The 23222-nt window shown below is 39.1% G+C and overlaps 1 protein-coding gene across 3 annotated transcripts in view; it reads right to left on the bottom strand.

Annotated features, from left to right (window-relative positions):
* Positions 1 to 3522: 3522 nt before the first annotated feature.
* Positions 3523 to 23222, bottom strand: part of LOC106985755 (cytochrome P450 7B1) — a 169203-nt gene continuing 149503 nt past the window's right edge. For 2 of the 3 annotated variants that reach the window (XM_027042942.2, XM_027042943.2), the window contains exons 5-6: positions 11089 to 11264; positions 3523 to 4122 (exon numbers count right to left, since the gene is read on the bottom strand). In XM_027042942.2, the coding sequence (XP_026898743.1) occupies positions 3835 to 4122; positions 11089 to 11264 (464 nt within the window). In that variant the 3' untranslated portion in view covers positions 3523 to 3834. Of the gene's footprint in view, positions 4123 to 6254; positions 6399 to 11088; positions 11265 to 23222 lie in introns of all 3 variants that reach the window. The other variant, XR_003415209.2, reaches the window with a different exon arrangement.

Raw genomic sequence — 23222 nt, 5'->3', positions numbered from 1 at the left:
ACAGCTAAAATCCATGTCTTTTAGCTTATTTCTACATGACATTTTTTTTCCTATTCATAAACACTCTTTAATTCCTACATGTAAGCCTGTGACATGATTCTGTTTTGCTTCTACTGCCCATTCCTTTTATATGATATTTTCTCAACCTTTTGTTTATTCTTACTTTCTATTCTAAATTCCTGGACACACTTTGGAGTTAAGCAGAAATTAGAAGTGAATAATTTCCCGTGCTCTCTCTGCTGTAAGACAGAGTATACTGCGGAGACAAATGGAAGAATATGGTAGCTTCTCCTTCAGGGAATATGGTGGACTAGTTGTCCTCCTAGTACAAAAAGAATGGGCTATGCTTTGTGGCAGGCAGAAGATAAAACCTAGGGCCTAAGTTGGGAGTGTGTGTGAAATCCAAGATTGCTGCACCAAGCCAAAAACTTGCAAAGGGAACATCCTTGGTTGGTGAACTAGAAAGAAACCTCGCTCCACAGCAAGACTGACTAGATTTGCCTCTCTCGCTGATGGCTCTGGGAAAAGAAAAAAAATCCCAAAGCAGGAAAGTCTCTCCTGTCTATTCCTTATCACAGAACTGCTTTGTAGCTGATTTAGGGTTATAACCCACATTACCCATATATTTCCCATCCCTCATCTCCTCTCAAAGTACTCAAGCTGAAAACTTAAAGTGATCTGAGTTTGATAATAACATCAGTACTCACACAAAAGAAACTCAACTTCTCCCCAAAGGAATGAACCTTAAAACTCAGGTCTTAAAAATTTTCCAGAGATAAAATTCCAAGGAATACGGGCTCAATAAACAAGTCATACTGAGTAAGAGTTAAACTAACAGACACAGAATCAGACCCACAAAATACTAATGATTTAGAAATATCAGAGACATAACATAAAATAGGTTTCTTCATATACTTAAAGAAATGAAAGAGGATATTGACTGTGTGACAAAGGAAAAAGACATAGAAAAGGACCAGGCAGATAGGAAGAACAAAATTAATCATTGAACTTAGCAAACTCAGTGGGATCAGAAGAAAACCTGAAAGCTAAGTTGGCAGCTGGCACCTGACTCAAAATCAACCCACAGAAAGGAGAGGATCATAAGGGTCTAAGGATGGAACATAACAAATCTAGAACATCTTGGGGAGAATGAAGGCAGTCACAAACTGTGTGTGTGTGTGTGTGTGTGTGTGTGTGTGTGTGTGTGTGTGGTGTGGTGTGGTACCATGGTTGGGGACAGAGTCTGTGGCAGCCCAGGGTGAAGGATGGCTGCACACAGCAGTGGGAAGACAGGTGGGGGTAGAGTTCCTGCTTTGGCTTCCCCCCAAATTAAGTTTCCCATGGATACAATTTCCATCGTGGGGTGAAGAGGTCATTAAAACACTGTGGGTTCATGTTATGGAATACTAAACAGCAGTTAGAAGAAACATATTAAATATATGTATGTATCTGTGTGTGTGCATGTATGTGTGTGTGCATGTATGTGTGTGTGTGTGTATAGTAATATGGACAGATCTTTAAAAACATAGAGCTTAATAAAAAAAGAAGGATCTCATGTATAGAAAAAGCACTTATATAAATTAACCTGCACACAGGTAATATGTTTTATAAAAATACATACTAATAAAAAGATAAGCATCAAACACATCAGAACGTTTATGATGGGGAGGAGCATAATGGTGAAGATAAGGGATAATAAGATAGAGTAAGTAGATAAAGCCAGAGGGGTCTTGCTTGGACAAATCATAAGTGTGTACCATGAATAAGAAGGATAAGGAGTAGGATTACTCAATCCTCTGAGGTGAAATAAGAAGCAAGAAACAAACTCCATGGATGAGTTAAAGAGCAGATTAGGTACACCGTGAGAGTGAGATCTATACCAATTACCTAGAATATAAATTAGAGCTAGAAAACATGGGGAGAAAAGGTCAAACAACATGGAGTATCGAGTGGGATGCTCTAATACAGCTCTGGGAGAGGTATTATTCTGACATTATGGCTGAGAATTTTTCCCACCTGATAAAAGACACATATTCTCAGACTCAAGAGGCACTGTGACATGCAAGCATGATACAGAAAGACCAAGAACATCAAAGACAAAAAGAACATGTTAACGCCATCAGAGAGAAGAGGCAGACTACCCTTTGAATAATTAAACTGACGGAAGGCTAACCTCTTGACAGCAGCAACAGAAGCCTGAAGACTATGCAGTATCTTCAGAGTGCTGTGAGGAAACAGACTTGTGCGCATAGCAAAGTCATCTTTTAAGGATGAGGGCAAAAATAAAGACATTTCCAATCGAGCAAAAATCAGAGTTTAGACCAGCAGAACCTCACTAAGAAATGTGTAGAGCATGTACTTTAAGAAGGAGAATATGAATGCTAGAACATGTATTTACTATTAAGTATTGTACTTTATAATGTTATTTTAAAAATCAATCGCCTTTTTTTAAAAATTTTTTTAACGTTTTCTATTTATTTTTGAGACAGAGAGAGACAGAGCATGACCAGGGGAGGGGCAGAGAGAGAGGAAGTCACAGAACCGGAAGCAGGCTCCAGGCTCTGAACCATCAGCCCAGAGCCCGACGCGGGGCTCGAACTCACGGACCGCGAGATCGTGACCTGAGCTGAAGTCGGATGCTTAACCGACTGAGCCACCCAGGCGCCCCTCAATCGCCTTTTTAAAACCAATAGCACAATGCTGAAATAGTAGAAGTTCCAATCATGCAATACAAATTAACTGAATTTTATTACCTGCTTTTCCTGATTACACACAGTATCATCATTTATGTCAGATGCCCAATAATCCCTTGGTACCCTGAAATGAGAAAGCTTTGAATCATGGACACAATGCTGCGTTATGGCATATAAAATTATATTGCATTATGTAATCAATCCAAATAAGCTTCAAGTCCAAAAGATGACGTGTAAAGAACAAATCCTGCTATCGAGTTTTTCAGTTTATATAAATGGAAGCATCTAGGAAAGAGTTCATTGCAATGCTGATATAACCCTTCCAGTTTACAGTGAAACCAAATGCTACCATGTAACGATTTCAACATTTGCTCCTAACAACAGACCTAATACTAATGTCTCGGGCAACTGCTGAATATGCAATAGGTTTTGTGTGTTCTTATACATCTTATCAGTATCTAATTTAACATGAGTGGTCTTACATAACAAGAAATTTTGTTGCATTGAGCCATAGTATACAAAGTGATAAAGAACATTTATGGATGATTAAATATTGAAGTGAAGTTGAAGCATTTAATCTACTGCAAAACTCATTTAATGCAAACGTACTCAGGTGCTATAGATATTATTGATATTACACTTGAAGGGAACATTTTCATCCGGTTTATCTCATGAGAATTTAATTTCCTTCTTCTCTGAGAATTTTGCATTTGTTAGACTGTGTCCATTTCTAGCACAAATTTCCAGTTGTACATAAAGTGTGGTTTTACATATTAGAATTACATATTACATATTACATATTAGAAAAGAACATGAATGACTTAAAAAATCCCACAGTGCCAAATTTATTGCGGTACATTTACTATGACAGGTGAAAATCACAGTATGTAGAAAAACATAAAAAAGCTATTTTGAGTTTATCATTATGCTTATTTTGATGTCCATTTTCATGTCGACATTCTATTTTATTTTATGATAGGTTTTGTGCACACTGGACTGATCACAGATCAAATATAAATTGACACTTCTTAAACAAACAAACAAACAAAGCAATTACATTTGCAGAAATTCAAAACAAATTGATAAGCCAAGGACATTTAGGTTAGTTTTGATAGATTTCTTCTCTTTCTTTTCAGCTTCTTTAAGATTTTACCTTGTACCTAAATAAAACATCAGAGGCTGGATGCTGAATACCAAACAGAAAACGGCTGCAGTTTGCTTCTATAGGTTTATCATCAATTATTTCTAAATCAAAATAAGTTAAAAGTACAACCAACAATTGCTTTATTTCAATAATTGCCAAAAATCGGCCTGGACATTTGCTGGCTCCAGTTCCAAATGGCATTAGGTAACACTTCAGTTTTTTTCCTTTTTTGAAAAAGGTGGTTTTCTTCTTACCATCTTCTACAAAACGATTAAATCTGAACTCCTGTAAAGAAGAAATAAGGAGTATGAAAATTAAACATTTACATGAAATAGTTTGACCTCCATTCCACAAAGTTGCCAGCTCTCTCTGCCCTTCTTACAAGACCTCTCTGCATCCAGCAAATGCCAGAAAGCAAAGCGTGACCAAGTGCAAATCATGTATGAACTTTCAAAAATCTCAAATGCTGCTAGGGAATTACTTCTCCTCTATCATAGTGAAATGCACACACTGATAGGACTTTTCTTCCTAATTCGTATTTCTCTCTTAGGAAATACATACACTTAGGAAACTCAGTGTAGAGGTCATCTCTTAGTTTTTGTTCTCTAAGATGGGTTCTGACTGATGGGCCCTTGGTGGACTGATGTTCGGTACAAGGTAAGGGCTCCTGCACTGGCCACCACTGTTACTCTGGAATAATGTCTCTTATTGGCCACAGGAGCTGCCTAATATGCTTTCTCCACTCCTTCCCAGTTAGCTACTGACGGACGAGGGCTGTGAGCTTAGGATCGAGTGCTTATGTCTGGATTAAATGGACATAAAATGAAATATGTGAAATCTATATAAGGCACTAGAGAGGAACTAAGCCACAAAATTGGTCTTGCTTGTTTTTGGACGTTGTACTGAATTTCTCTTATCACACTTCTATTACAATGGACTCTCTCTGGGTTAACTCTAGGGTTGTAGGTATTTCTGATATGTTTTCATACAGAAGTTACATTACTTGTCACAGAAAATTGTAGGCCTGGTTTATCTATGGTGTTTAGCCTGGCATTAATTTACTCTCGCTTGAGTTTCTGAGAGGAAACTGAGTGACCTTATTCCAGCCCATGGCAAATTAAGCCATTGATTAAATTACAGCACGTGGCATGCATGAAAATGACCAAGTATTTCCTATACTTGGTGTTCATTAGCATTAGACCTGCTCAGCACACAACTTTGATATGAACTATATGAAGTCAGAGGTAAAGCAGCAGGTCAGATTGAAAGCATTTCACATTGCAGTGAAAACCCTACAATATGTGGATGGATTCTGAATCCATCACAAATCATCTAATTTTCTCACTCAATATTAATGTCATCAAAATAATTTCTTTTAAAAGTACTGGGTTTGTCCTTACTCACCTAGATACCTTTTGTGATAAATGCTCAATCTTAGAAAACACACTTTGGGTGGTTTCAATCCCCTTTCAACTTGCAAGCTGATGCAATCACAATGGCAAAATTAATCTGCATTACAACACAAGTATTCCTGGCCCCCCTAGACAGTTCTCGGGTGTATCTGAATAGGATCTAACCAGAGCTGAGCTAAAAATATGTGTGCATCCTTGTATTAATGACCAAGGACACTCTTGTTGACATGCATTTTGTTCCTGGAGGAAGAGTTACAATATGGTACTCTCTCCCGATGACTTTTTCCATTACTGGCACCCAAGCCTGCTTGCCTGAGTTTAGGACTTCTGCTTCTTCCTTCTCACTGACCAATCTGAGGAGAGAACCCTCCACAAGAGCTTCTCACATAGCCAAGTCAGTTCAAGTTAATTTACTCATGAGATGATTTGTTGGAAAAGGTCTCACTGCACCTGCACTATCTAAGGCAGGAAATACAAAAGGAACACTTAGCTTGGGTTACAACTTCATAGTGTCTTGATTATATAAATAAGCCAATAATTGCTTTACTTCATGGCTGTTCTGTTCTTCCTTGTGAAAGTGAATGTGCTCCTCTCTGAGAGGCCAGAGGGGCAAACATATAATGTGCTGCCCAGCCCTGTGACCTGCAGGTGGTGTTCACATTCAATTCCCTCAAATTTCTAGTCAATCAGCAATGATACTCTTCTAGTTTTCTACCACCTTCTATTAAATTTCCTTATAATAAACATCATAGGAATTCTTACTTAGTTGTTTATATTATTAAACAAGAAGAGAAAAGGCCAACTTCTGTTGTTCTGTTGCTACCACCAAGCTCAAATGACACATGGGCATAGGTATATTTTTGAGTTAAAATTTATTTTCAGTTTGTTTTCCATCGTCAGGGCATGGGGAACTAGAGCAGAAACCAATATTAGGAAAGGCCCATAGCAGATACTAGAGAGATGGTCTGGTTTTTACCAAAACGAGAAGGGGTATAATAGTCTCACCTGTAATATTCTGGGGTCACAGTGACAAAGAACAAAGTGTGAAGAACTCAAGATACACACATTCATTTGGAACAACTTAAATACAGGATTCATCATGTTGACTTAAACTCTTTGCAGTAACCATAATAGGTCAGCACTTCACAACTAAAGAAGGTTAATTAAATGCAATAATAATTAAGTGGATGAGAATAGAGAAATCATTTTTAAAAAGGCATGACACTGTAATTCCCCTTACTTCTCTAATCATTCTGTGGTTGACTTCTGAACATCTTTCTTCTGCTGAGGTTTGTCTAGGCATCCATCATGGTAATCACATGGCTGTGGCCACTGACAGATTTAGGATAGGGTGTGTGGACAAGTGCTACAGGGGTAACAACTGTGAGGACATCTGATAGAAGTTCCTTTCTTGTGAAGAAAAAAAAACAAATGTTTAATCACCGCTTCCCTTCTGGACCCACCTATATGTGAATACTTATAACTGCTGTGGCCACCAGGCTGAAGATGGAGCTAACCCACAGGAATGGTAGAGCCAAGAAATCTCAAGAGATTGGAGTTGTTACGCTGTCTTATTGATCTCTGTATTTTCAAAGTACCCAACATAGTGCTATGCACATAGTAGAGGTTCCATATATGTTTGTTGAATTAATGAATAAATACATGATTAAAGTATATTTTAAAATCAATCTTCAAGCTTTTGAAGAAAACACAGATATTGAAAGAGTAAATAGACATGTAGAGAATGAAGCATAGATGAATATTCAGCGTTCACAAATAGAGAATGGTATAATAGCACTAGAAATCAATAATGGATAGACGATACAATTTTCTAGACAGAAAACAGTTTTGGTGCAAGTGACTGAGGACCATTGAACTCCCTCATTTGTATTCTCCAAATATTGTGTTCAGTTGAGTTTAAGAGATTTTTTTGAGCACTTCCCCGTATGTGAAACATTGAAGTTGAAAATAAAATGTAGTCGTAGGTGACATACAATACAATCAGATTTTGTATTCACTCAATCATTTTGGGTATAGGAATCCAGATTAGAGAAAAGATATGATTTCTTAAAATAAAAACTGTCAGTGCTTTGAGTGGATGACTAAGGGCCTGGACTCTTGCCCCAGCTTCACAGTCAGTACTCCTGGGAGCAAGACGACAGAGTTCGTTTTATCCCCATAACTTGGGTTCCAATTAATTTATACTAGGTTGAGAGAGTGTGCATATGTCTTCCCAGCTTTGTGTTTAGGGTCTTCATATTAGCAACGTGGAATCAGCCATGTGGGAGTATTTGTATCGCAATAATTGACAACATTAGGGCTTTTCAGAGTGCCGTGCTGGCAGCACACCCTGGTTCCAACACAGTAGGTATGAAGGCCAATGTACTGGTATGGCAGAAACCCTCTCAACATGAGGCACCTAGCTCTGAGAACACAGCCATATGATAAGGCCAATTCCCTACACTCTGCGCTCTTAAAGAGAAGAGGCTTTTAAATTTCTTGGTCACTCATTATGCCCATCGCAGTGCTTTTGGCATCACACATGCTCAGTATACATGTGTTTCCTTCAAGTATATGGATGGCATCATCTCTATACCAACGTGAGATACAGACAAAATATTAGAGTACGTCTTCATCTGTTATGGCCAGTATATTTGTAGAATAATGACAATAATCAGAATAATCAATACAACAGTTTTAATAGTGATTCAGAATTTATACAAGGGCTTTCAAATTCGTTTATCACTTTATAATCCCTACACCTCTGAGAATGAGGTCAAATAAGGTCTTTCAGCCTCAGAGCTTTGGGTGTGCTCCAATGGCTTTGTAATTACTTTGTTTTTCTTCACTGTTACCTTACTTTAGGAGGCAACGTGGTTGCGATAAAGTGTTACTACTACCTTAAGTGTTTGCTGTTTCTTCCCTATCACTCAGGTGTGTCCCCAGGCTTCCTTTTGTACCTCACCACCTCTGGCCACAAAAAAACCAACCAACAGACTTGCTCCAATAAACTAAGCAACCAATATTCAGGAAAAGAATAATTCTTCACACAGAAGTTACACATTGGTAGCTTGTAGACCCAGTTAGGTACCAAACACTTTTTGTTTAGTCCATGTTGTGTTTTTAAACATTATTTTTCCAAACATTTAAAAATTCTTAACTTTACCCAAAAGTCTATTTTCTGAGTTTAAAAAAAAAATTTATTACTTTTTTAAAGGCCTCAGCCATGCCAGGTCTACATGCTTGTAAGAGCTGAATGTTAGCTCAGAAGTAGACAAATGGTTTTATTTAGATGCCTCTTGGGATCTCCATTCTCCATAGTTCTTACCAGCCCTGAAAGTCTTGCTACATTTATACACAAGACACCGCATCCATTTGTTCTAGTTAGATGCATATTTGAATATGTAATATTGATTCTGATTTAATATTTTAACTTAAGTATGTTTTCTCTTTCAGAATATTCATCCATCCCAGCATCCCCTTATTTATTCACCCTGTGGACACCCTCATGTGCAAGGTACTGAGAATGCACAGAAGGCAATGATGTGGTCTTTCCCCTTCTGGAGCTTACAGCATATGGGAGCACAGACAAATAAACAAGTAATTGGAAAGCAGCAGGTGGTATGCACTGTAACAAAGTACAACAGACCCCACAGTGGGCAATGGCAAATTCCCCGAGGAATGAGGTAGGAATCAGGAACACTGCCAAAGAAGAGGTGATTAAGGGTGATTCTTGTGGAGTAATCTGGAACCTCTTGAGTGGACAAGTAAGGAGGAACATTCCAGGAGTAGAGAGGTGTATGAAGGAAGACAATGGACTGTTTTTGGAATGTAATATTCTCGAGTCTCTTGGGCTTGAACATCCTGAAACCATGCCTCATTGGGTAGGAAAACCTATGCTCTGCTAAGACTCTTCAGTCTCTGTGTCCTCCAAAAATAACTATACTTATATTTGGAGCGAGTCTTCTTCAAGTTTCTGGCCCAACAGCTATTGTCTGTTTTCTATATCTAAGGCCGGGTCTTCCCATTCAAGATCTACAGGGCACAAAAGGCAGTAAGGAATATGAGCCTCTGAAGAGCTTCTGGGCCAGTGCTCTTAGTGACAAATGGCCAGGGACAGAATTTCCCAGGATTTTCTTCTCTTTTTTTACTGTCAGTGGATGGTAGTTTCATACGAATATCTGTTCTATGAGCATCTACAGCATCTCTTACTGTCATTCTAAGTTGATAAAAATGACAGGAATAAATCTATATGCCTGATAGTGGTAGGTGCTCAGTCAATGTTTACAGAATGAATGATTAAGACCTTGCCGAATAATATAAAAATGGTTCTGAACCATACATTTTTCTGTGTCAATAATGACCAGCATTCCACAACTAATTTCAAGAAAATAATGTTCGCAAAAAAAAAAAAAATAGCTAGTTAATGGTGGTAATTTGGTAAACATTTATTATTTGTTAATAACTTTAATGTTGATTTTATTATCATGATATGAATGGTAAACTTAATGACTAGTAGAATAGTCACATAACGAATATAATAAACACAATTTAAATAAAGAAAAGAAACTACAGACAGAAACAAAATTTTAAAATATTTTTCAGAGATTAGTTATTTTTTGCCCTATTTACTGAATACCGATGTGTTGATATTCTTTTTTTGATATTTACACATGTGGAGACAAAGCTAGTTGTCTGCAGAATGTTCACTCACTCACGAATACCCTACTTCTGATTTGCTATCACCATTTATATATTGCCTCTTCTTCTGAAACACATAGAAATCATATGCACACTTTCCCTCTCACTTAAAAAATTTTGCCTTTGCTGATTAAATAGATGCACTTTTTGCATTGTAGTTGGAGTCTATCCTCTTATTAATTTCCAAAACTCAACAATACTTTAATCTAGCCTGGCTGCAAAACCTCTAACTTAGAAACTGGGTTTTAAAGTGGTCCAGCTATAAACTGCCCAAAAAGAGCACAGAAGTTCACCTTTCAAAAATAGTACTTTATATACAAAAACCACTATGGCAACACCATTACTTCATGAGACACAGGCAGAATATGACTGCATTCAATTTGCATGCAGGTGGTGAACCTCTGAAGTGGTATTAAGGGATGAGCCAGGGTGGATTAATTTCCAGTCTTTGATATTCATTAACTCCAGCTTCAGAAAAAAATACAAGGAGATGACACAATTACCCTCAGAGCTTCACCCGTGAGCAGCAGCTTTACAATCTGAAGTTCGTAATGCCATCCTGATTTATCAAAAAGGGGCATATACCTTTGGTAAGAGGTGAAAAAGTATATGGGCTTAACTATGGCAGTGATGGTATTTGATTCTGGGACAGTCAACCCCATTCTGGAAACACTTAGCAAAACAGTCATTATCATTTATTCTCTAAGCCACCTGTCAACAGTTAGCCCTCTATGGTTTTCAATAATTGTCTGCCAAGCAAAACATATTTTTTTGGCCTACAGGTAACGATAGGCAAGGTACCATGCCTATTTTGTTTGAAGAAGGTAGCATTTAGTCTCATCATTCTATTTCTATTTGTAGATCACAAAACCTTTGAAAGAGAGATACTTAGGAAACACTTCAGTAAACAGGAAAATTTTCCCACTGGAAGAAGAAAAGAAGTCATCAATCCATCTCAAATTCCTTCTGGGACAAGGTGGAAGAAGCAAGCTACAGAAAGAGAGTATGAGGCCCCTATCCCTCTGCCCCTTTCCCTGTTCACGCTCTCGCTCTCAAAAAAAAAAAAAAAAAGAGTATAAGGAAGAGGAAGAGGAATGTGCTTGCAGTTATCTAAGAAGTAGCAATGATGCGTGTTTACCTCTGGAGCTTCAAAGATTTCCGGGTCATAGTGTAAGGCTGGAGGAAAGATGGCGACCAAGTCCCCCTTTCGCAGACAGTAGTCCTGCGGCTCTGAATGTATAGTCAAATCGTCTTGAACAAAACGGAAGATGCTTGAGAATGAGCATAGTCGTAAAACCTCGAGAATGGTGCTTTCTGAAGGACACAAGCAAGCAACAGCTTATTAAAATACAACTGCTCCTGAACAGTGCACTCAATTGCCATTAAGCTCATTACCAATAGCTTTGATTGAAAACAAAGCCCTTTCGTAATCAGATCTGTTGAGCACCAAGAGGTAGCCATGGTGGCCTTCCATGGCCAGAGTGAGGAAGAGGCAGGGGAGTTAGCTGTGACCTGGCCCTAATCACAGAAGGCAACAGTGGTGTACTTGGGCAGAGAGCCATTAACTAGGCTTTTTGTAGGAAGGAAAGGTTTGTAAGAGAGGAATGCTGTGTTATAGGTATATCCTTTGGACATTAAAACCATATCCCCGTTCAAGTATGGTGCTGGTGGGTTATTTCACCAACCTTTAGAACAGCTACCTCTTTAAAACCAGGCTTGGACAGTTAACAACCACTTAGGCAGTTCATAGTAAAGTAATTGTAGTAGTGCTTTCTGCAATGGCTTAACACTTAATATCTTTTATGCTAGCTGTAAATAAAATGTGGGTCAGCATTTGTTGGAAAAATTTCAAAGTAAAAAGACTTTTATAGGATTCAGAAGAAACCGTATTTCCCTCAGCATCCAGGGAAAATAACAGTCGCCATCCTAACCTGGAAGATTCCAGAAGCTGAATGTCCTTGCTTTCCCAGTGGCCTTCACCTTTTGCTCCTAGCACGACAGATTTTATGGCTAATTTCCGGCAATTTATCCTGGCAGTTTGAGGAGGAATTCCTTTGGGAATAATATGCATAATTTGCATAAATCATTCTGATAGCATGCATATCAGCATGTAGCTCCTGTCTAGGTCTGCATCTCTGCCTTCATAATCAAAACTGACTATGTTTTCACCAGCGTGAATGGGTCCTAGAATATAAAGCTTGATTCTTTCTAATCAGCAATGTGAAAAAGAGCTCCAAATTGAGCATTTGTCCCCTTTCACATGGTAACAAATGGTTGTGTTTATGGTTTGCAATTTAGAATCACACACACACACACACACACACACATACATACACACACACACATCCCAATTTCTCAGTGTTCAACAAAGCTCTGAAACATAGAGTACTCAGTTATGAGGTTATAGCAATGCACTGGTCAGTGAAGGCTTGCATCCACTAAAAAATAAAAATAAATGCTATTTCACTAAAACTTAAATCTACACACAGTTTGCACAAGGATATCAAGTAGCTTTGGGTGCCTTCTCCCAGGATGTTTTTCCCTAAGCATGCATTTGTCTGAAGAAATGAGGCTGCGGTCAGCTCTGTGTGGCCAGTGTGGTGATTCAATGTGACATACAGTGAGGCAGTGCATATTCTTTTGGACTGCCTTCGTTATTATAATCAGGCAGAGTCAAATCGGTTTGTTGGTGATGAGGCCAGAAAAGAACTTTGGTTTTGGAACATGGACTCTACCGCAGATAGCCACAAGGCACCTGACACGACGGATTTCAGCCGCAGGACACCACTGACCAACATTTCTGTGCTGAAAAGCAAGGGTCGGCTTCCCATGTACTGCTGCTGGCTCCATTGGCTCAAGAGCAGAGTAGCATCATTTTGGCTTGTGGTGTGAAATGGTAGCTGACATATGTAGCAGTGAGGTTCACCCAACAAGTCCAGTAGGGGTGTGGGAAGAAGAAAGACAAAAGCAAAAATAATTGTGGGGCGGCTCTGTGACAGGGCAGGCATTTACCAGTCCAAACGACACGGTCACATCCGATTGGCCGACGTGCTCGAGGGAAGCATGGCAGCTTGCGCCCACTGTAGTATCACAAATGACAATTGGGCAAGCATATCTTATGCAGAAGTTAATCACAATAATGGAGCACAAAGTGTGGCTTAGCGGTCAGATCGTAAATGACAAATCTGTTTTACCTTCCAGTACCAGTTATGTGTGCAAGACGAGGTTGGCCATCGCTCTGAGCGATCATGCTGATAATCATTAGATGACAAAAGTAATGAGTTGCATTATTATCAACAATGGAGAGGAGAGCTTCCGTGGCTCTGTGTCACAACACACAGACACAAAAGCCAGCAGCTTTCCCACCAGCCCCCGTAAGAATGCAGGCAGAGCTATATGTTGAGAAGAATGACAACTGCACAATAAAAAAAACTGCAGCCTTGACTTGTAGTTGTCATAGTTGAGCAGACACCAGCCAGTGCCACTGACGGACCAGCTGGGCCCTGGGAGGACTTCCATGCTGCACCAGGAGGTACAGTAAATTATCCTGCACGGTAGAGCAACATCTGTTTCTGTGCTAGTGCCGAACAAACAAGGCAATTTAAAACATACCAAGGGATAACCAAGCAACAAATGAACATGACCCTCATTTTTTTCCTCCTTCTCACACACGAGGTGTTAAACTTCATTGTGCAAGCACTCCACGAAAGAGAGGCCAGGTTGGTATTTGATAAGGTGTTGTCAGAGAGATTTTGCAGATTTCCAAAATGGAAAGAAAAAGCTTATAGTATTGTTATTCTTAGAATCTTCCTTCCCCCCTTCTATCGTCATTTCTTTTATACCAAAGCTAGCACTCAGTTCTCAATTCGCTCTAGAATTAAAAAAAAAAAAACTTTCCATATACTTATAAATATTCAGTCTTTAAACCTAATTTGCTATACTTAGTTCACATGCCTTCAAGCATTTGTCTTCCAATTTCCACTGAATAAATGCGTACTAATGAGAAGTAGAGCAAGCTGCTGAGGCAAAGCTGGGTGACTTGGGTCTGGCCTGCCACCAGCTTGTGATCGGCGGGCAAATTGAGTTAAAATGAAAAGTCTTGTCAGCTGAAATTCAACATGGTAGCCAAACAGCAAGCTGTCAATCATCCAGCCAAAATAAGGGACTGTAGGTAATAAAAGGTCATTGTGATCATTAGTGCACTTGGCTTTCGTACGCAAGTTAATTTTAATTAAACATGATCTCTGTCTGTAAATGTTTTATAAAACTTATTGTGCATAATGGATTGTTAATTTATACTAACATTTAGCAGGTAATAGGACCCTCTACTTCTGAAATGCATTGTGGAGAAATGGCTATCGAGAATGCAAATATTTTGGGCATAATTTACACCAGGCACCACAAGGTGCCAACGATTCGATTGTGATTAAGATAAGGCTGCCTGTGTTTTATTAAGAACTGAGCTTTACTGACCAGTTCACGCCACGAAATTGGATTACAGAATTCCCACCATGAACTTACAGTGCAGAGCCTGAACCACCTCCTTCACCTGGCTAGGAGAGATTTGTTTCTCTTTTCAGGAGCTGAAAATATTCTGATTAAGTATCCCTCCTAAGCAGAAGCTGGGGAATGTGTTGAGCTAAGATGCTTTACCACGTAACTGTGAAGGAAAATGGCAAACGAGAGGAACTGCTGGTAGGAAGAGGCATACACACTTTCTCTGTTGCCCTCAGACCTCAATCCTGGCTGTAATAATTGACAGATGATTCTCATTTGCAGATTTAAAGTGCTGAAGCAGCTCATGACAATCAATAATGCATGTAACGATGCAAACACAAATAAGCACATCCAAGTTTCTGCCTCACACTTAGGCCATGTCTGTATATGTGGAATGAATGTACTGTGACATGGCCAGGCTGTTAATTTGGGTCATCTTAATGATCGGTGCAGACTGTCACACAGTCTGATTAGCCATGGTGATCCGTGGATAGCAGTGATGGCTGCAGTGAAATGGACAGCCAGCCCTGCCACAGTCCACTGGGGCTGAACACTTGGGCGGTCTTACAAAGGTGTGTGAGAAGGGGGGACAGGAGGATCTGCAGGCAGTGTTCCGGAAGGTATGAAGAAATGGAGTGAGGCTCCAGGTGTGTGTGTGTGTGTGTGTGTGTGTGTGTGTGTGTGTGTGTGTGTCCATTTTACATAACTGCCTTCAAGACAGGTAAGAAGGTAAATTAGAAATTGCAATAATCAGATAACTTGAAGCAGATAGCTAATTTTGGGCTCAACAACTGTTTAATATATTTTAATTTTTTTTTAATGTTTATGTATTTTTGAGACAGAGAGGGACACAGCATGAGCAGGGAAGGGGCAGAGAGGGAGACACAGAATGTGAAGCAGGCTCCAGGCTCTGAGCTGTCAGCACAGAGCCCGACGCGGGGCCCGAACTCACGAACTGCGAGATCGTGACCTGAGCCGAAGTCGGTCGCCCAACCGACTGAGCCACCCAGGCGCCCCTGTTTAATATATTTTAAATCAAGTTAGCAGTACGTCTGAATTGGTACAAATGTCTACTTTCACTCTGCACTGAAGACACAACATTTGGTTTTCTGCTAAAATGTGGAAATGTAAATTCAACATTCATTTGTTCAATAAATGTTTATGAAGGTCCTACTCTGCTCAGGGCAGTGGACCACTGCTGCCAGGAAAAAAAAAAGGAAACACGGTTTTCTTGGCCTTCATGGTTTGGCCTTCATGGACACTGCAATCTGGGTAGTTCAAAGTTGGGAAGTGCATATAAACAGGAATGTGGGGCAAGATTCTAGAGAAGATTCTGCACAATTTCTGAGTAGACACCTCTAAAGATGGCATTCATAAAGTCCTGGAAAGATAAAGGCAAAAAAAAAAATCAAATCCCTCTTCCACATATTAGCCCTTTAAAAATATTTAAAGACAAATGGGGTACCTGGTGGCTCAGGTCATGATCTCCCTGTTCCCGAGTTCTCAAATGAGCCCCACGTCAGGCTCTGTGCTGACAGCTCAGAGACTGGAGCCTGCTTCAGATTCTGTGTCTCCCTCTCTCTCTGACCCTCCTCTGCTTGTGCTCTCTCTCGCTCTCAAAAATAAACAAACATTAAAAAAAAAAGACAACCATCATGTTCTTTTTATTTTTATATTATTTTTTTTTACATTTATTTATTTCTGAGAGACAGAAAGAGACAGAGCACAAGCAGGGGAGGGGCAGAGAGAGAGGGAGACACAGAATCTGAAGCAGGCTCCAGCTCTGATCTGTCACCACAGAGCCTGATGCGGGGCTTGAACCCACAAGAACCGTGAGATCATGACCTGAGCCAAAGTCGGACGCTCAACCGACTGAGCCACCCAGGCGCCCCAATCATGTTTTTAAATTGTGTGTCAGGGATGACATGGCCTCAGTCTCTTGGCATCCTAGATGAATTCAATTAATCAATGTGTCTCTAAAAGTGTGTCAGAATTGGGTGTGGTGTTTCAATTAGAAACGTGGAAAGGAACTACTTTCTTCACCTTGCATACCAGACTTCTATTCATGTTTTGTTGGAAGCAGAGGAGCAACAGATTTTTGAAATCATATCACCACAGACTTGTCTTAAGCTTTGTGATACCCCACAGGTTATCAGCTCTGGCTGCCCATCAGAACCACCTGAAATGGTATTAAAAAAATAAATGCTCCATTCCAGACCAATGGAATCAGAACCACTGCATTAACTAAACCTTTAAATGAGTGGTTTTGAACCTTGGTTGCACATTTAGAACCCCCATGGGGAGCTTTTAAAGCCATCAGCCTGCACTCCAGACCAATGAAATCAGAACCTCTGGGGGTGGGACCAGGTATGAGTAGTTTTTAAAGCTCCCCAGATGATTCCAGTGAACAATCAAGTTTAAGAACCTCTGCTTTCAACTATTCTGCTAAGCCACACATTTCCTCATCCTGTTCTTATGCAGTTGATTTTTGACCTAAGTATAGTATTTTGCCTTCTCATTGTTTCCCTTTCAATTCCTGTTTCCAGTATTCATTATATTGTCTAACCCTCTTAGCTTTGTCCTGAGCTGAAAATTTGATATACATCCAGATCAGTCTTTTTCACTTTTTGACCAATGTTTCCTTATATTACCTATGAAAATCTCACTATCTGATTTCTGGTGTAACCCTTTGTGGAAGATACCTTTCCTTCCTTCTCCAGTTAGAAGTTTCTAAATGAAGAAGACTATCCCCACTGGAAGAGAGGATTTTATTAAACCTTACTATTACTGTCTAAATTGTTTATGATTTTGGGGGCGCCTCGGTGGCTCAGTCGGGTAAGCGTCCGACTTCAGCTCAGGTCATGATCTCACGGCTTATGAGTTCAAGCCCTGAGCCAGGCTTTGTGTTGACAGCTTCAGATTCTTTTGTCTCCCTCTCTCTCTGCCCCTCCCCCACTGGCACTCTGTGTCTCTCTCTCTCTCTCTCTCTCTCTCTCTCTCTCAAAAATAAATAAAAATAAAAAATTATGTATTATTTTTCAAATACACAATTATCTTTAATACTGAATGAACGTTTTCAAAACAACACCCACAATTGTGACAAATAACCACACTAAGATGTTAATGATAATGATGTACGTGTGTGTGTGGGGGGGGGAGGTGTATGGGAATGCTATCATCTTTGTAATTTTTCTGTAAATGCAAATTTATTTTAAAATGAAATATCTATTTTTATTTAAAAAACACCCCCCAAATTCTGATGTGAACCTCTAGCCCCATTATTACCCTCAAACCCAACTGCATCTGAGAATTAGTGATACATATCCTTGTAAAAGAGTGGTCAAGTTCTCTGGTAAAGTTGTAGAGCATTTTCCCCCAGAAGTGACAGTATTTATGGGTTAGCATTTAAGTCAGAGCTGGCATCGATTTCTGGCTCTGCCACATACCTAGCTGTAGGAGTTGAGCTGGTTAACTAATCTTTCTGAATCTTGTTACCTAATAATTAAATGAAGATAATAGTACTTTTAAATTAAAAAAGCTAATATATGTAAAGCAGGTAGCACAGTGCCTACCACATAAGAAAATGATAGTTGTTAATACTGCCATTCACACCGTTCCATCTGGAAATTAAAAATATAGTTAACTCTATCATTATCTTGCTCACATTTTCTGATCTTGTACATGTGCTCATCATGGCTAGCTTTGCTGAATCAAGACACAAAGAATCCCTCTCCCCTCTCAGTTTGGACAATGAGAAAGGGCTTCGAGGGCTCTGCTATGAGACAAGTCTGAGGGAAAAAGGTTGGATGTGGCCAGAAAACCCTTTACCTCCGTGACCTTAGGCAGGTTATTTAGCACCTTGAACATTTTCTCCTCTGTAAAAATAATGACAACATAAGAGCTGCCCTAGTCCCCCAGTATTTTGGCGAAGATCACCTGAGAAAATGTAGGAGTCCATAAAATTGCCTTGAAATTATGAAGTCATTAATATATTTAACATGGACTATGTCTAATGATCATTATGTGTTACTAAAGTTTATTTTTTTTCAACTGATCATTTCTTTGTTTCTGCTTCTTTCTCCTCACTAATTGGGTTTAGCAAGTTTTGATAGAATTTTGTTGGAGAATCACTCACTGCAGGCCCATAATTCTAGGGGTTTTATAATATACGGTCTCCTTTTAAAAAACTGTTACACATTTTGCTGAGCTTTAGTTTTATAGCACCTCCTTTTATTCCAATAACCCTCACTTCAGCTGCAGGTGCAACTTTTCTCATTTTCAGAACATGTAATTGAACAAAATTAGGTGCCTGCAATACACCTGAGTTATTCACTTATTCAGGTCAGAACTTATAATCCACTTTGACTTAGGTTCTTCTTACCTAGAGTATGTTTGTTCTTTCATGTGTGATGCACAGAAAGAGCACTCCTGCGGGGTAAGGTAGATGTGAGTTAGATACCAGTTTGATTCACAAATAATTGAAAATGAAGAGAACAACATAAACATTGCAGGGATGGCATTGAGGTTAAATATCATTTTGGGGATAGCAATAGATAACATTTATTGAACCCATACTTTTAAAGTTATTTATATACATTATTTAGGCAAATGTAGAAGAGGTAGTATTCAGCGAGATTATTTGCTCTCTGTTTGTCAAAATTCCAATTTTGAGAGCTTCTTTCCCCTCCTTGCATTACCTTTTTTCTTCTCTCTGACTCATCTTTTCTCGTTTTTCTTTCTCTGTCTAAATCCTACCTCCACTCCAGGTTTCTCTTTCTGGGAAAACTGAAAAATTCTTACTTTTCTCTCAGAGTTTCTCAAACTTCCATTCTATCACCAATTCTTCCTATTGAGATTCGGCCCAACTGGCTGTTATTTGAGCCTCATTGCATTTACTATCTTATTTTAAATTTATATTTAACTTTTGTTGTAGAGACCTTTACTAAACATCAATCGATATAAAATTTTGGTGAAGTCATGATAAGCAGAGTCCTCATAATAAGTTATATAAGTATACAAAAACATAAAGTTGTGTTTTTCTTTATCTAAAAAAAAAGGGGGAATGGTTTCAGAGAAAGATTCTCAAGAGCATTGGAAAAAAGCATGAATCCCTCACAACCTCTTACAACAGATGATTGCTTTGAATTACTTAAACAGGCTTGGTACTGAAAAGCCAAATCTATGGTACATATTTTAACTTTTGCTGACATTAAGTGTATATTGATGTCAGAGGAAATTTGATACATGGAAGGCCTAGAGGATTGAGCCACAAATGTCAATAATATATGCACAATGATTCGCATTATGATAAACCCATGCCCCATTGGGCTCTGTCTTCTATAATCACTCTAAACAAGAGACATCATTTTTGTTCAGGAATAAAGCACTCATTTCTATGGCATTCTAACTTTCTTTTCAACCTTACTTTATAATCAATGTATGCTGACATGCAAAATCTCTGTTAAAAGAGATTTCTTCTTCCTGGTTAAAAAAAATAGTAGCATTCATTTCATCCTTGTGATCTTCTTCCTTATAATAATAGAAATTCCAGATGTATTTATTTTTAAAGAAATATACTTAGAATATATAGAACTCTGTCCTTAAGCACATGAGAAAGGGGAGACACATATACCCCATATCAGGGGGTACACTGTAAATATTTAATTCTGTAAATCTTCCTTTTGTATGTACAGTTCATGCTCTACTTATATCGAGAAATATTCACAATTGAACTATGACCAGACGCAGAGGTTATCTCTTGTGTTACTAATTCATGTAAAAATTTGCTTCAATCTGCATCAAACTGTCTATCTCGTGCAAGAAAAAATGCACACTATTTTCTAGAAGATTAAATTCTCGCAATGAACAACACTGGCCTCTGCTGGTAACCGAGGTCACGATGAACAGAGATCCACCTTTTCTAGATTGCTGAAGGCTCTGCCTTTATCCAGGTAGATCTACACTCTCTTAGAATAACTGTTTTTCACCTGTTGATGATAAGTGAGCTGTAAATTAATGAGGGCTCCAAGGATGAAAATCTCTAGCACTAGCCATGGACCTAAATGGACCCAGACTGTAGATCTGGAACTTGCCATTTCTTCTGATGAAATAAATTTAAACATTTCTGCTTTAATGTCACAATTTTAAAATGACCTTTTCTTTCATGTCACTCCTCATCAGGGAAATACAAATCAAAACCACACTCGGGTATCACCTCACGCCAGTCAGAGTGGCCAAAATGAACAAATCAGGAGACTATAGATGCTGGAGAGGATGTGGAGAAATGGGAACCCTCTTGCACTGTTGGTGGGAATGCAAACTGGTGTAGCCACTATGGAAAACAGTGTGGAGGTTCCTCAAAAAATTAAAAATAGATCTACCCTATGACCCAGCAATAGCACTGCTAGGAATTTACCCAAGGGATACAGGAGTACTGATGCATAGGGGCACACGTACCTCAATGTTTATAGCAGCACTTTCAACAGCAGCCAAATTATGGAAAGAGCCTAAATGTCCATCAACTGATGAATGGATAAAGAAATTATGGTTTATATACACAATGGAATACTATGGGGTAATGAGAAAGAATGAACTATGGCCTTTTGTAGCAACGTGGATGGAACTGGAGAGTGTTATGCTAAGTGAAATAAGTCAGGCAGAGAAAGACAGATAACGTATGTTTTCACTTTTATGTGGATCCTGAGAAACTTACCAGAAAACCATGGGGGAGGGGAAGGAAAAAAAAAGTTAGAGTGGGAGAGAGCCAAACCATAAGAGAATCTTAAAAACTGAGAATAAACTGAAGGTTGATGGGGGGTGGAAGGGAGGGGAGGGTGGGTGATGGGCATGGAGGAGGGCACCTGTTGGGATGAGCACTGGGTGTTGTATGGGAACCAATTTGACAATAAATTTCATATTAAAAATAAATTAAAAAATAAAAATGGGAAAGTTATCTTTTCTTTCAATAACAAGATGCCGAGAGTAAAAGAGAATTGATGACTTTCAACTAAATATTTAAGAGTAATAACTGTGTACAGAATATAAACACATATTCCTTTAAGTTTATTTGCTTTACTTCCCAGTATCCATCATCTGATTCAGAAAATGCAGCTGAAATTACTGGAATACATAGGAAAGCAACCTTGAGTTTCCTAGATCTATAAATCTACCCAGAAAATACTGTGTAGCCATGTGAAGGTGACTACCCAGAATTTTTATGCACATTGTTTTTTGGATTTGTTCACCAATAATTCTGCAAAGACCAAAATAATATTTGTATTTTGGTAATGTTGGGATTACTTTCTTTCTCCAGGCAAATATAAAATACTTGGAGAATGTATGCTAAATTACTTGGATAATGTATGCTAAAGACTATACGGTGATACATTTTTCCCAATTGATCGAACAAGCTAACCAAGTGCCAGTACAAGACAAGCTTCCCGCTACTGCTTCTGATGGGTCTGAGCCTAGTCAGTGGGAACAGTCTCTTAGAACACAAGGGCCATTCCTTTTAATATCGCCCAATAGTCAACACAACTCAAGATCTGTGAGTTCTTTGCGCTCGGAAGTTCCCATCAAAGAACTGGAACATATTTATTTTATTATTATTTTTTAATATATATTCATTTTTTGAGAGAAAGAGAGACCGAGTGCAAGCAGGGGAGGGGCAGAGAGAGGGGGAGACAGAATCGGAAGCCAGCTCCAGGCTCTGAGCTATCAGCATAGAGCCTGATGCCGGGCTCGAACGCATGAACAGTTGGGATCATGACCGGAGCTGAAGTTGGTTGCTTAACAGACTGAGCCACCCCACCTTTTTAAAAATGTGAACCTGGAACATATTTAAAAGATAAAAAACTGAGGCCAACACAGGCTAAAATACTTGCCTGCATTGTCAGGACTGGAACAACGGATACATATAAAGACATACTCCTACCTGTGCCCAAAGGGACTTGGGTTATTGTACAGTAAAGGAAACCACAGGATGAAATATCAATACAGAAGGGACAGAGAATAACTCATTGATACGGAATTTAACTTCGGGAGTTAAAGTTTATTCACATAAACATATGATGTGTCTTATCAAAACTGGTCAAGGAAAATGCAATCCATTGTCATCGAAAGCTCATGTCACTGGTGTACACGTCTACGTAGAAACAAAAAACCGGGGCGCCTGGGTGGCGCAGTCGGTTAAGCGTCCGACTTCAGCCAGGTCACGATCTCGCGCGGTCCGGGAGTTCGAGCCCTGCGTCAGGCTCTGGGCTGATGGCTCGGAGCCTGGAGCCTGCTTCCGATTCTGTGTCTCCCTCTCTCTCTGCCCCTCCCCCGTTCATGCTCTGTCTCTCTCTGTCCCCCAAAAAATAAATAAACGTTGAAAAAAAAAATTAAAAAAAAAAAAAGAAATAGAAAACCAACTTAGTCACTCCTGACCTCCAATATATTTGAAATAGTGGCTATGCATATCTCATGAGTCAGTGATTATTTTATAAAATACTGACATTTCACATGGAGTAATTAGTAGTTGCTGCTGCTTCTTTTCCTCCTGTCTCCCTTTCTTTTTCTTCCCTCCTTCCTTTTTCTCTCCCCCAAGTATGTTTAAGTCAAGAAGTTCCAGTGGAAATCACTTTTACTACGTTCTTGAGAATCATACACTTCAAGCTGTGTAAAACATCCTAACCTCTGCCTTCAAATATAGATACCATTTTAGGGAAGAATAAATACATTTGGTACACAAGTTGCCTTCTGAAATCCTTTCTTTTTCAATCCCCAAATACCTTT

Source organism: Acinonyx jubatus, chromosome F2 (genome assembly GCF_027475565.1).
Source record: "Acinonyx jubatus isolate Ajub_Pintada_27869175 chromosome F2, VMU_Ajub_asm_v1.0, whole genome shotgun sequence".
Lineage (NCBI taxonomy): Eukaryota > Metazoa > Chordata > Mammalia > Carnivora > Felidae > Acinonyx > Acinonyx jubatus.
This window is presented reverse-complemented; position numbering and strand designations above follow the sequence as displayed.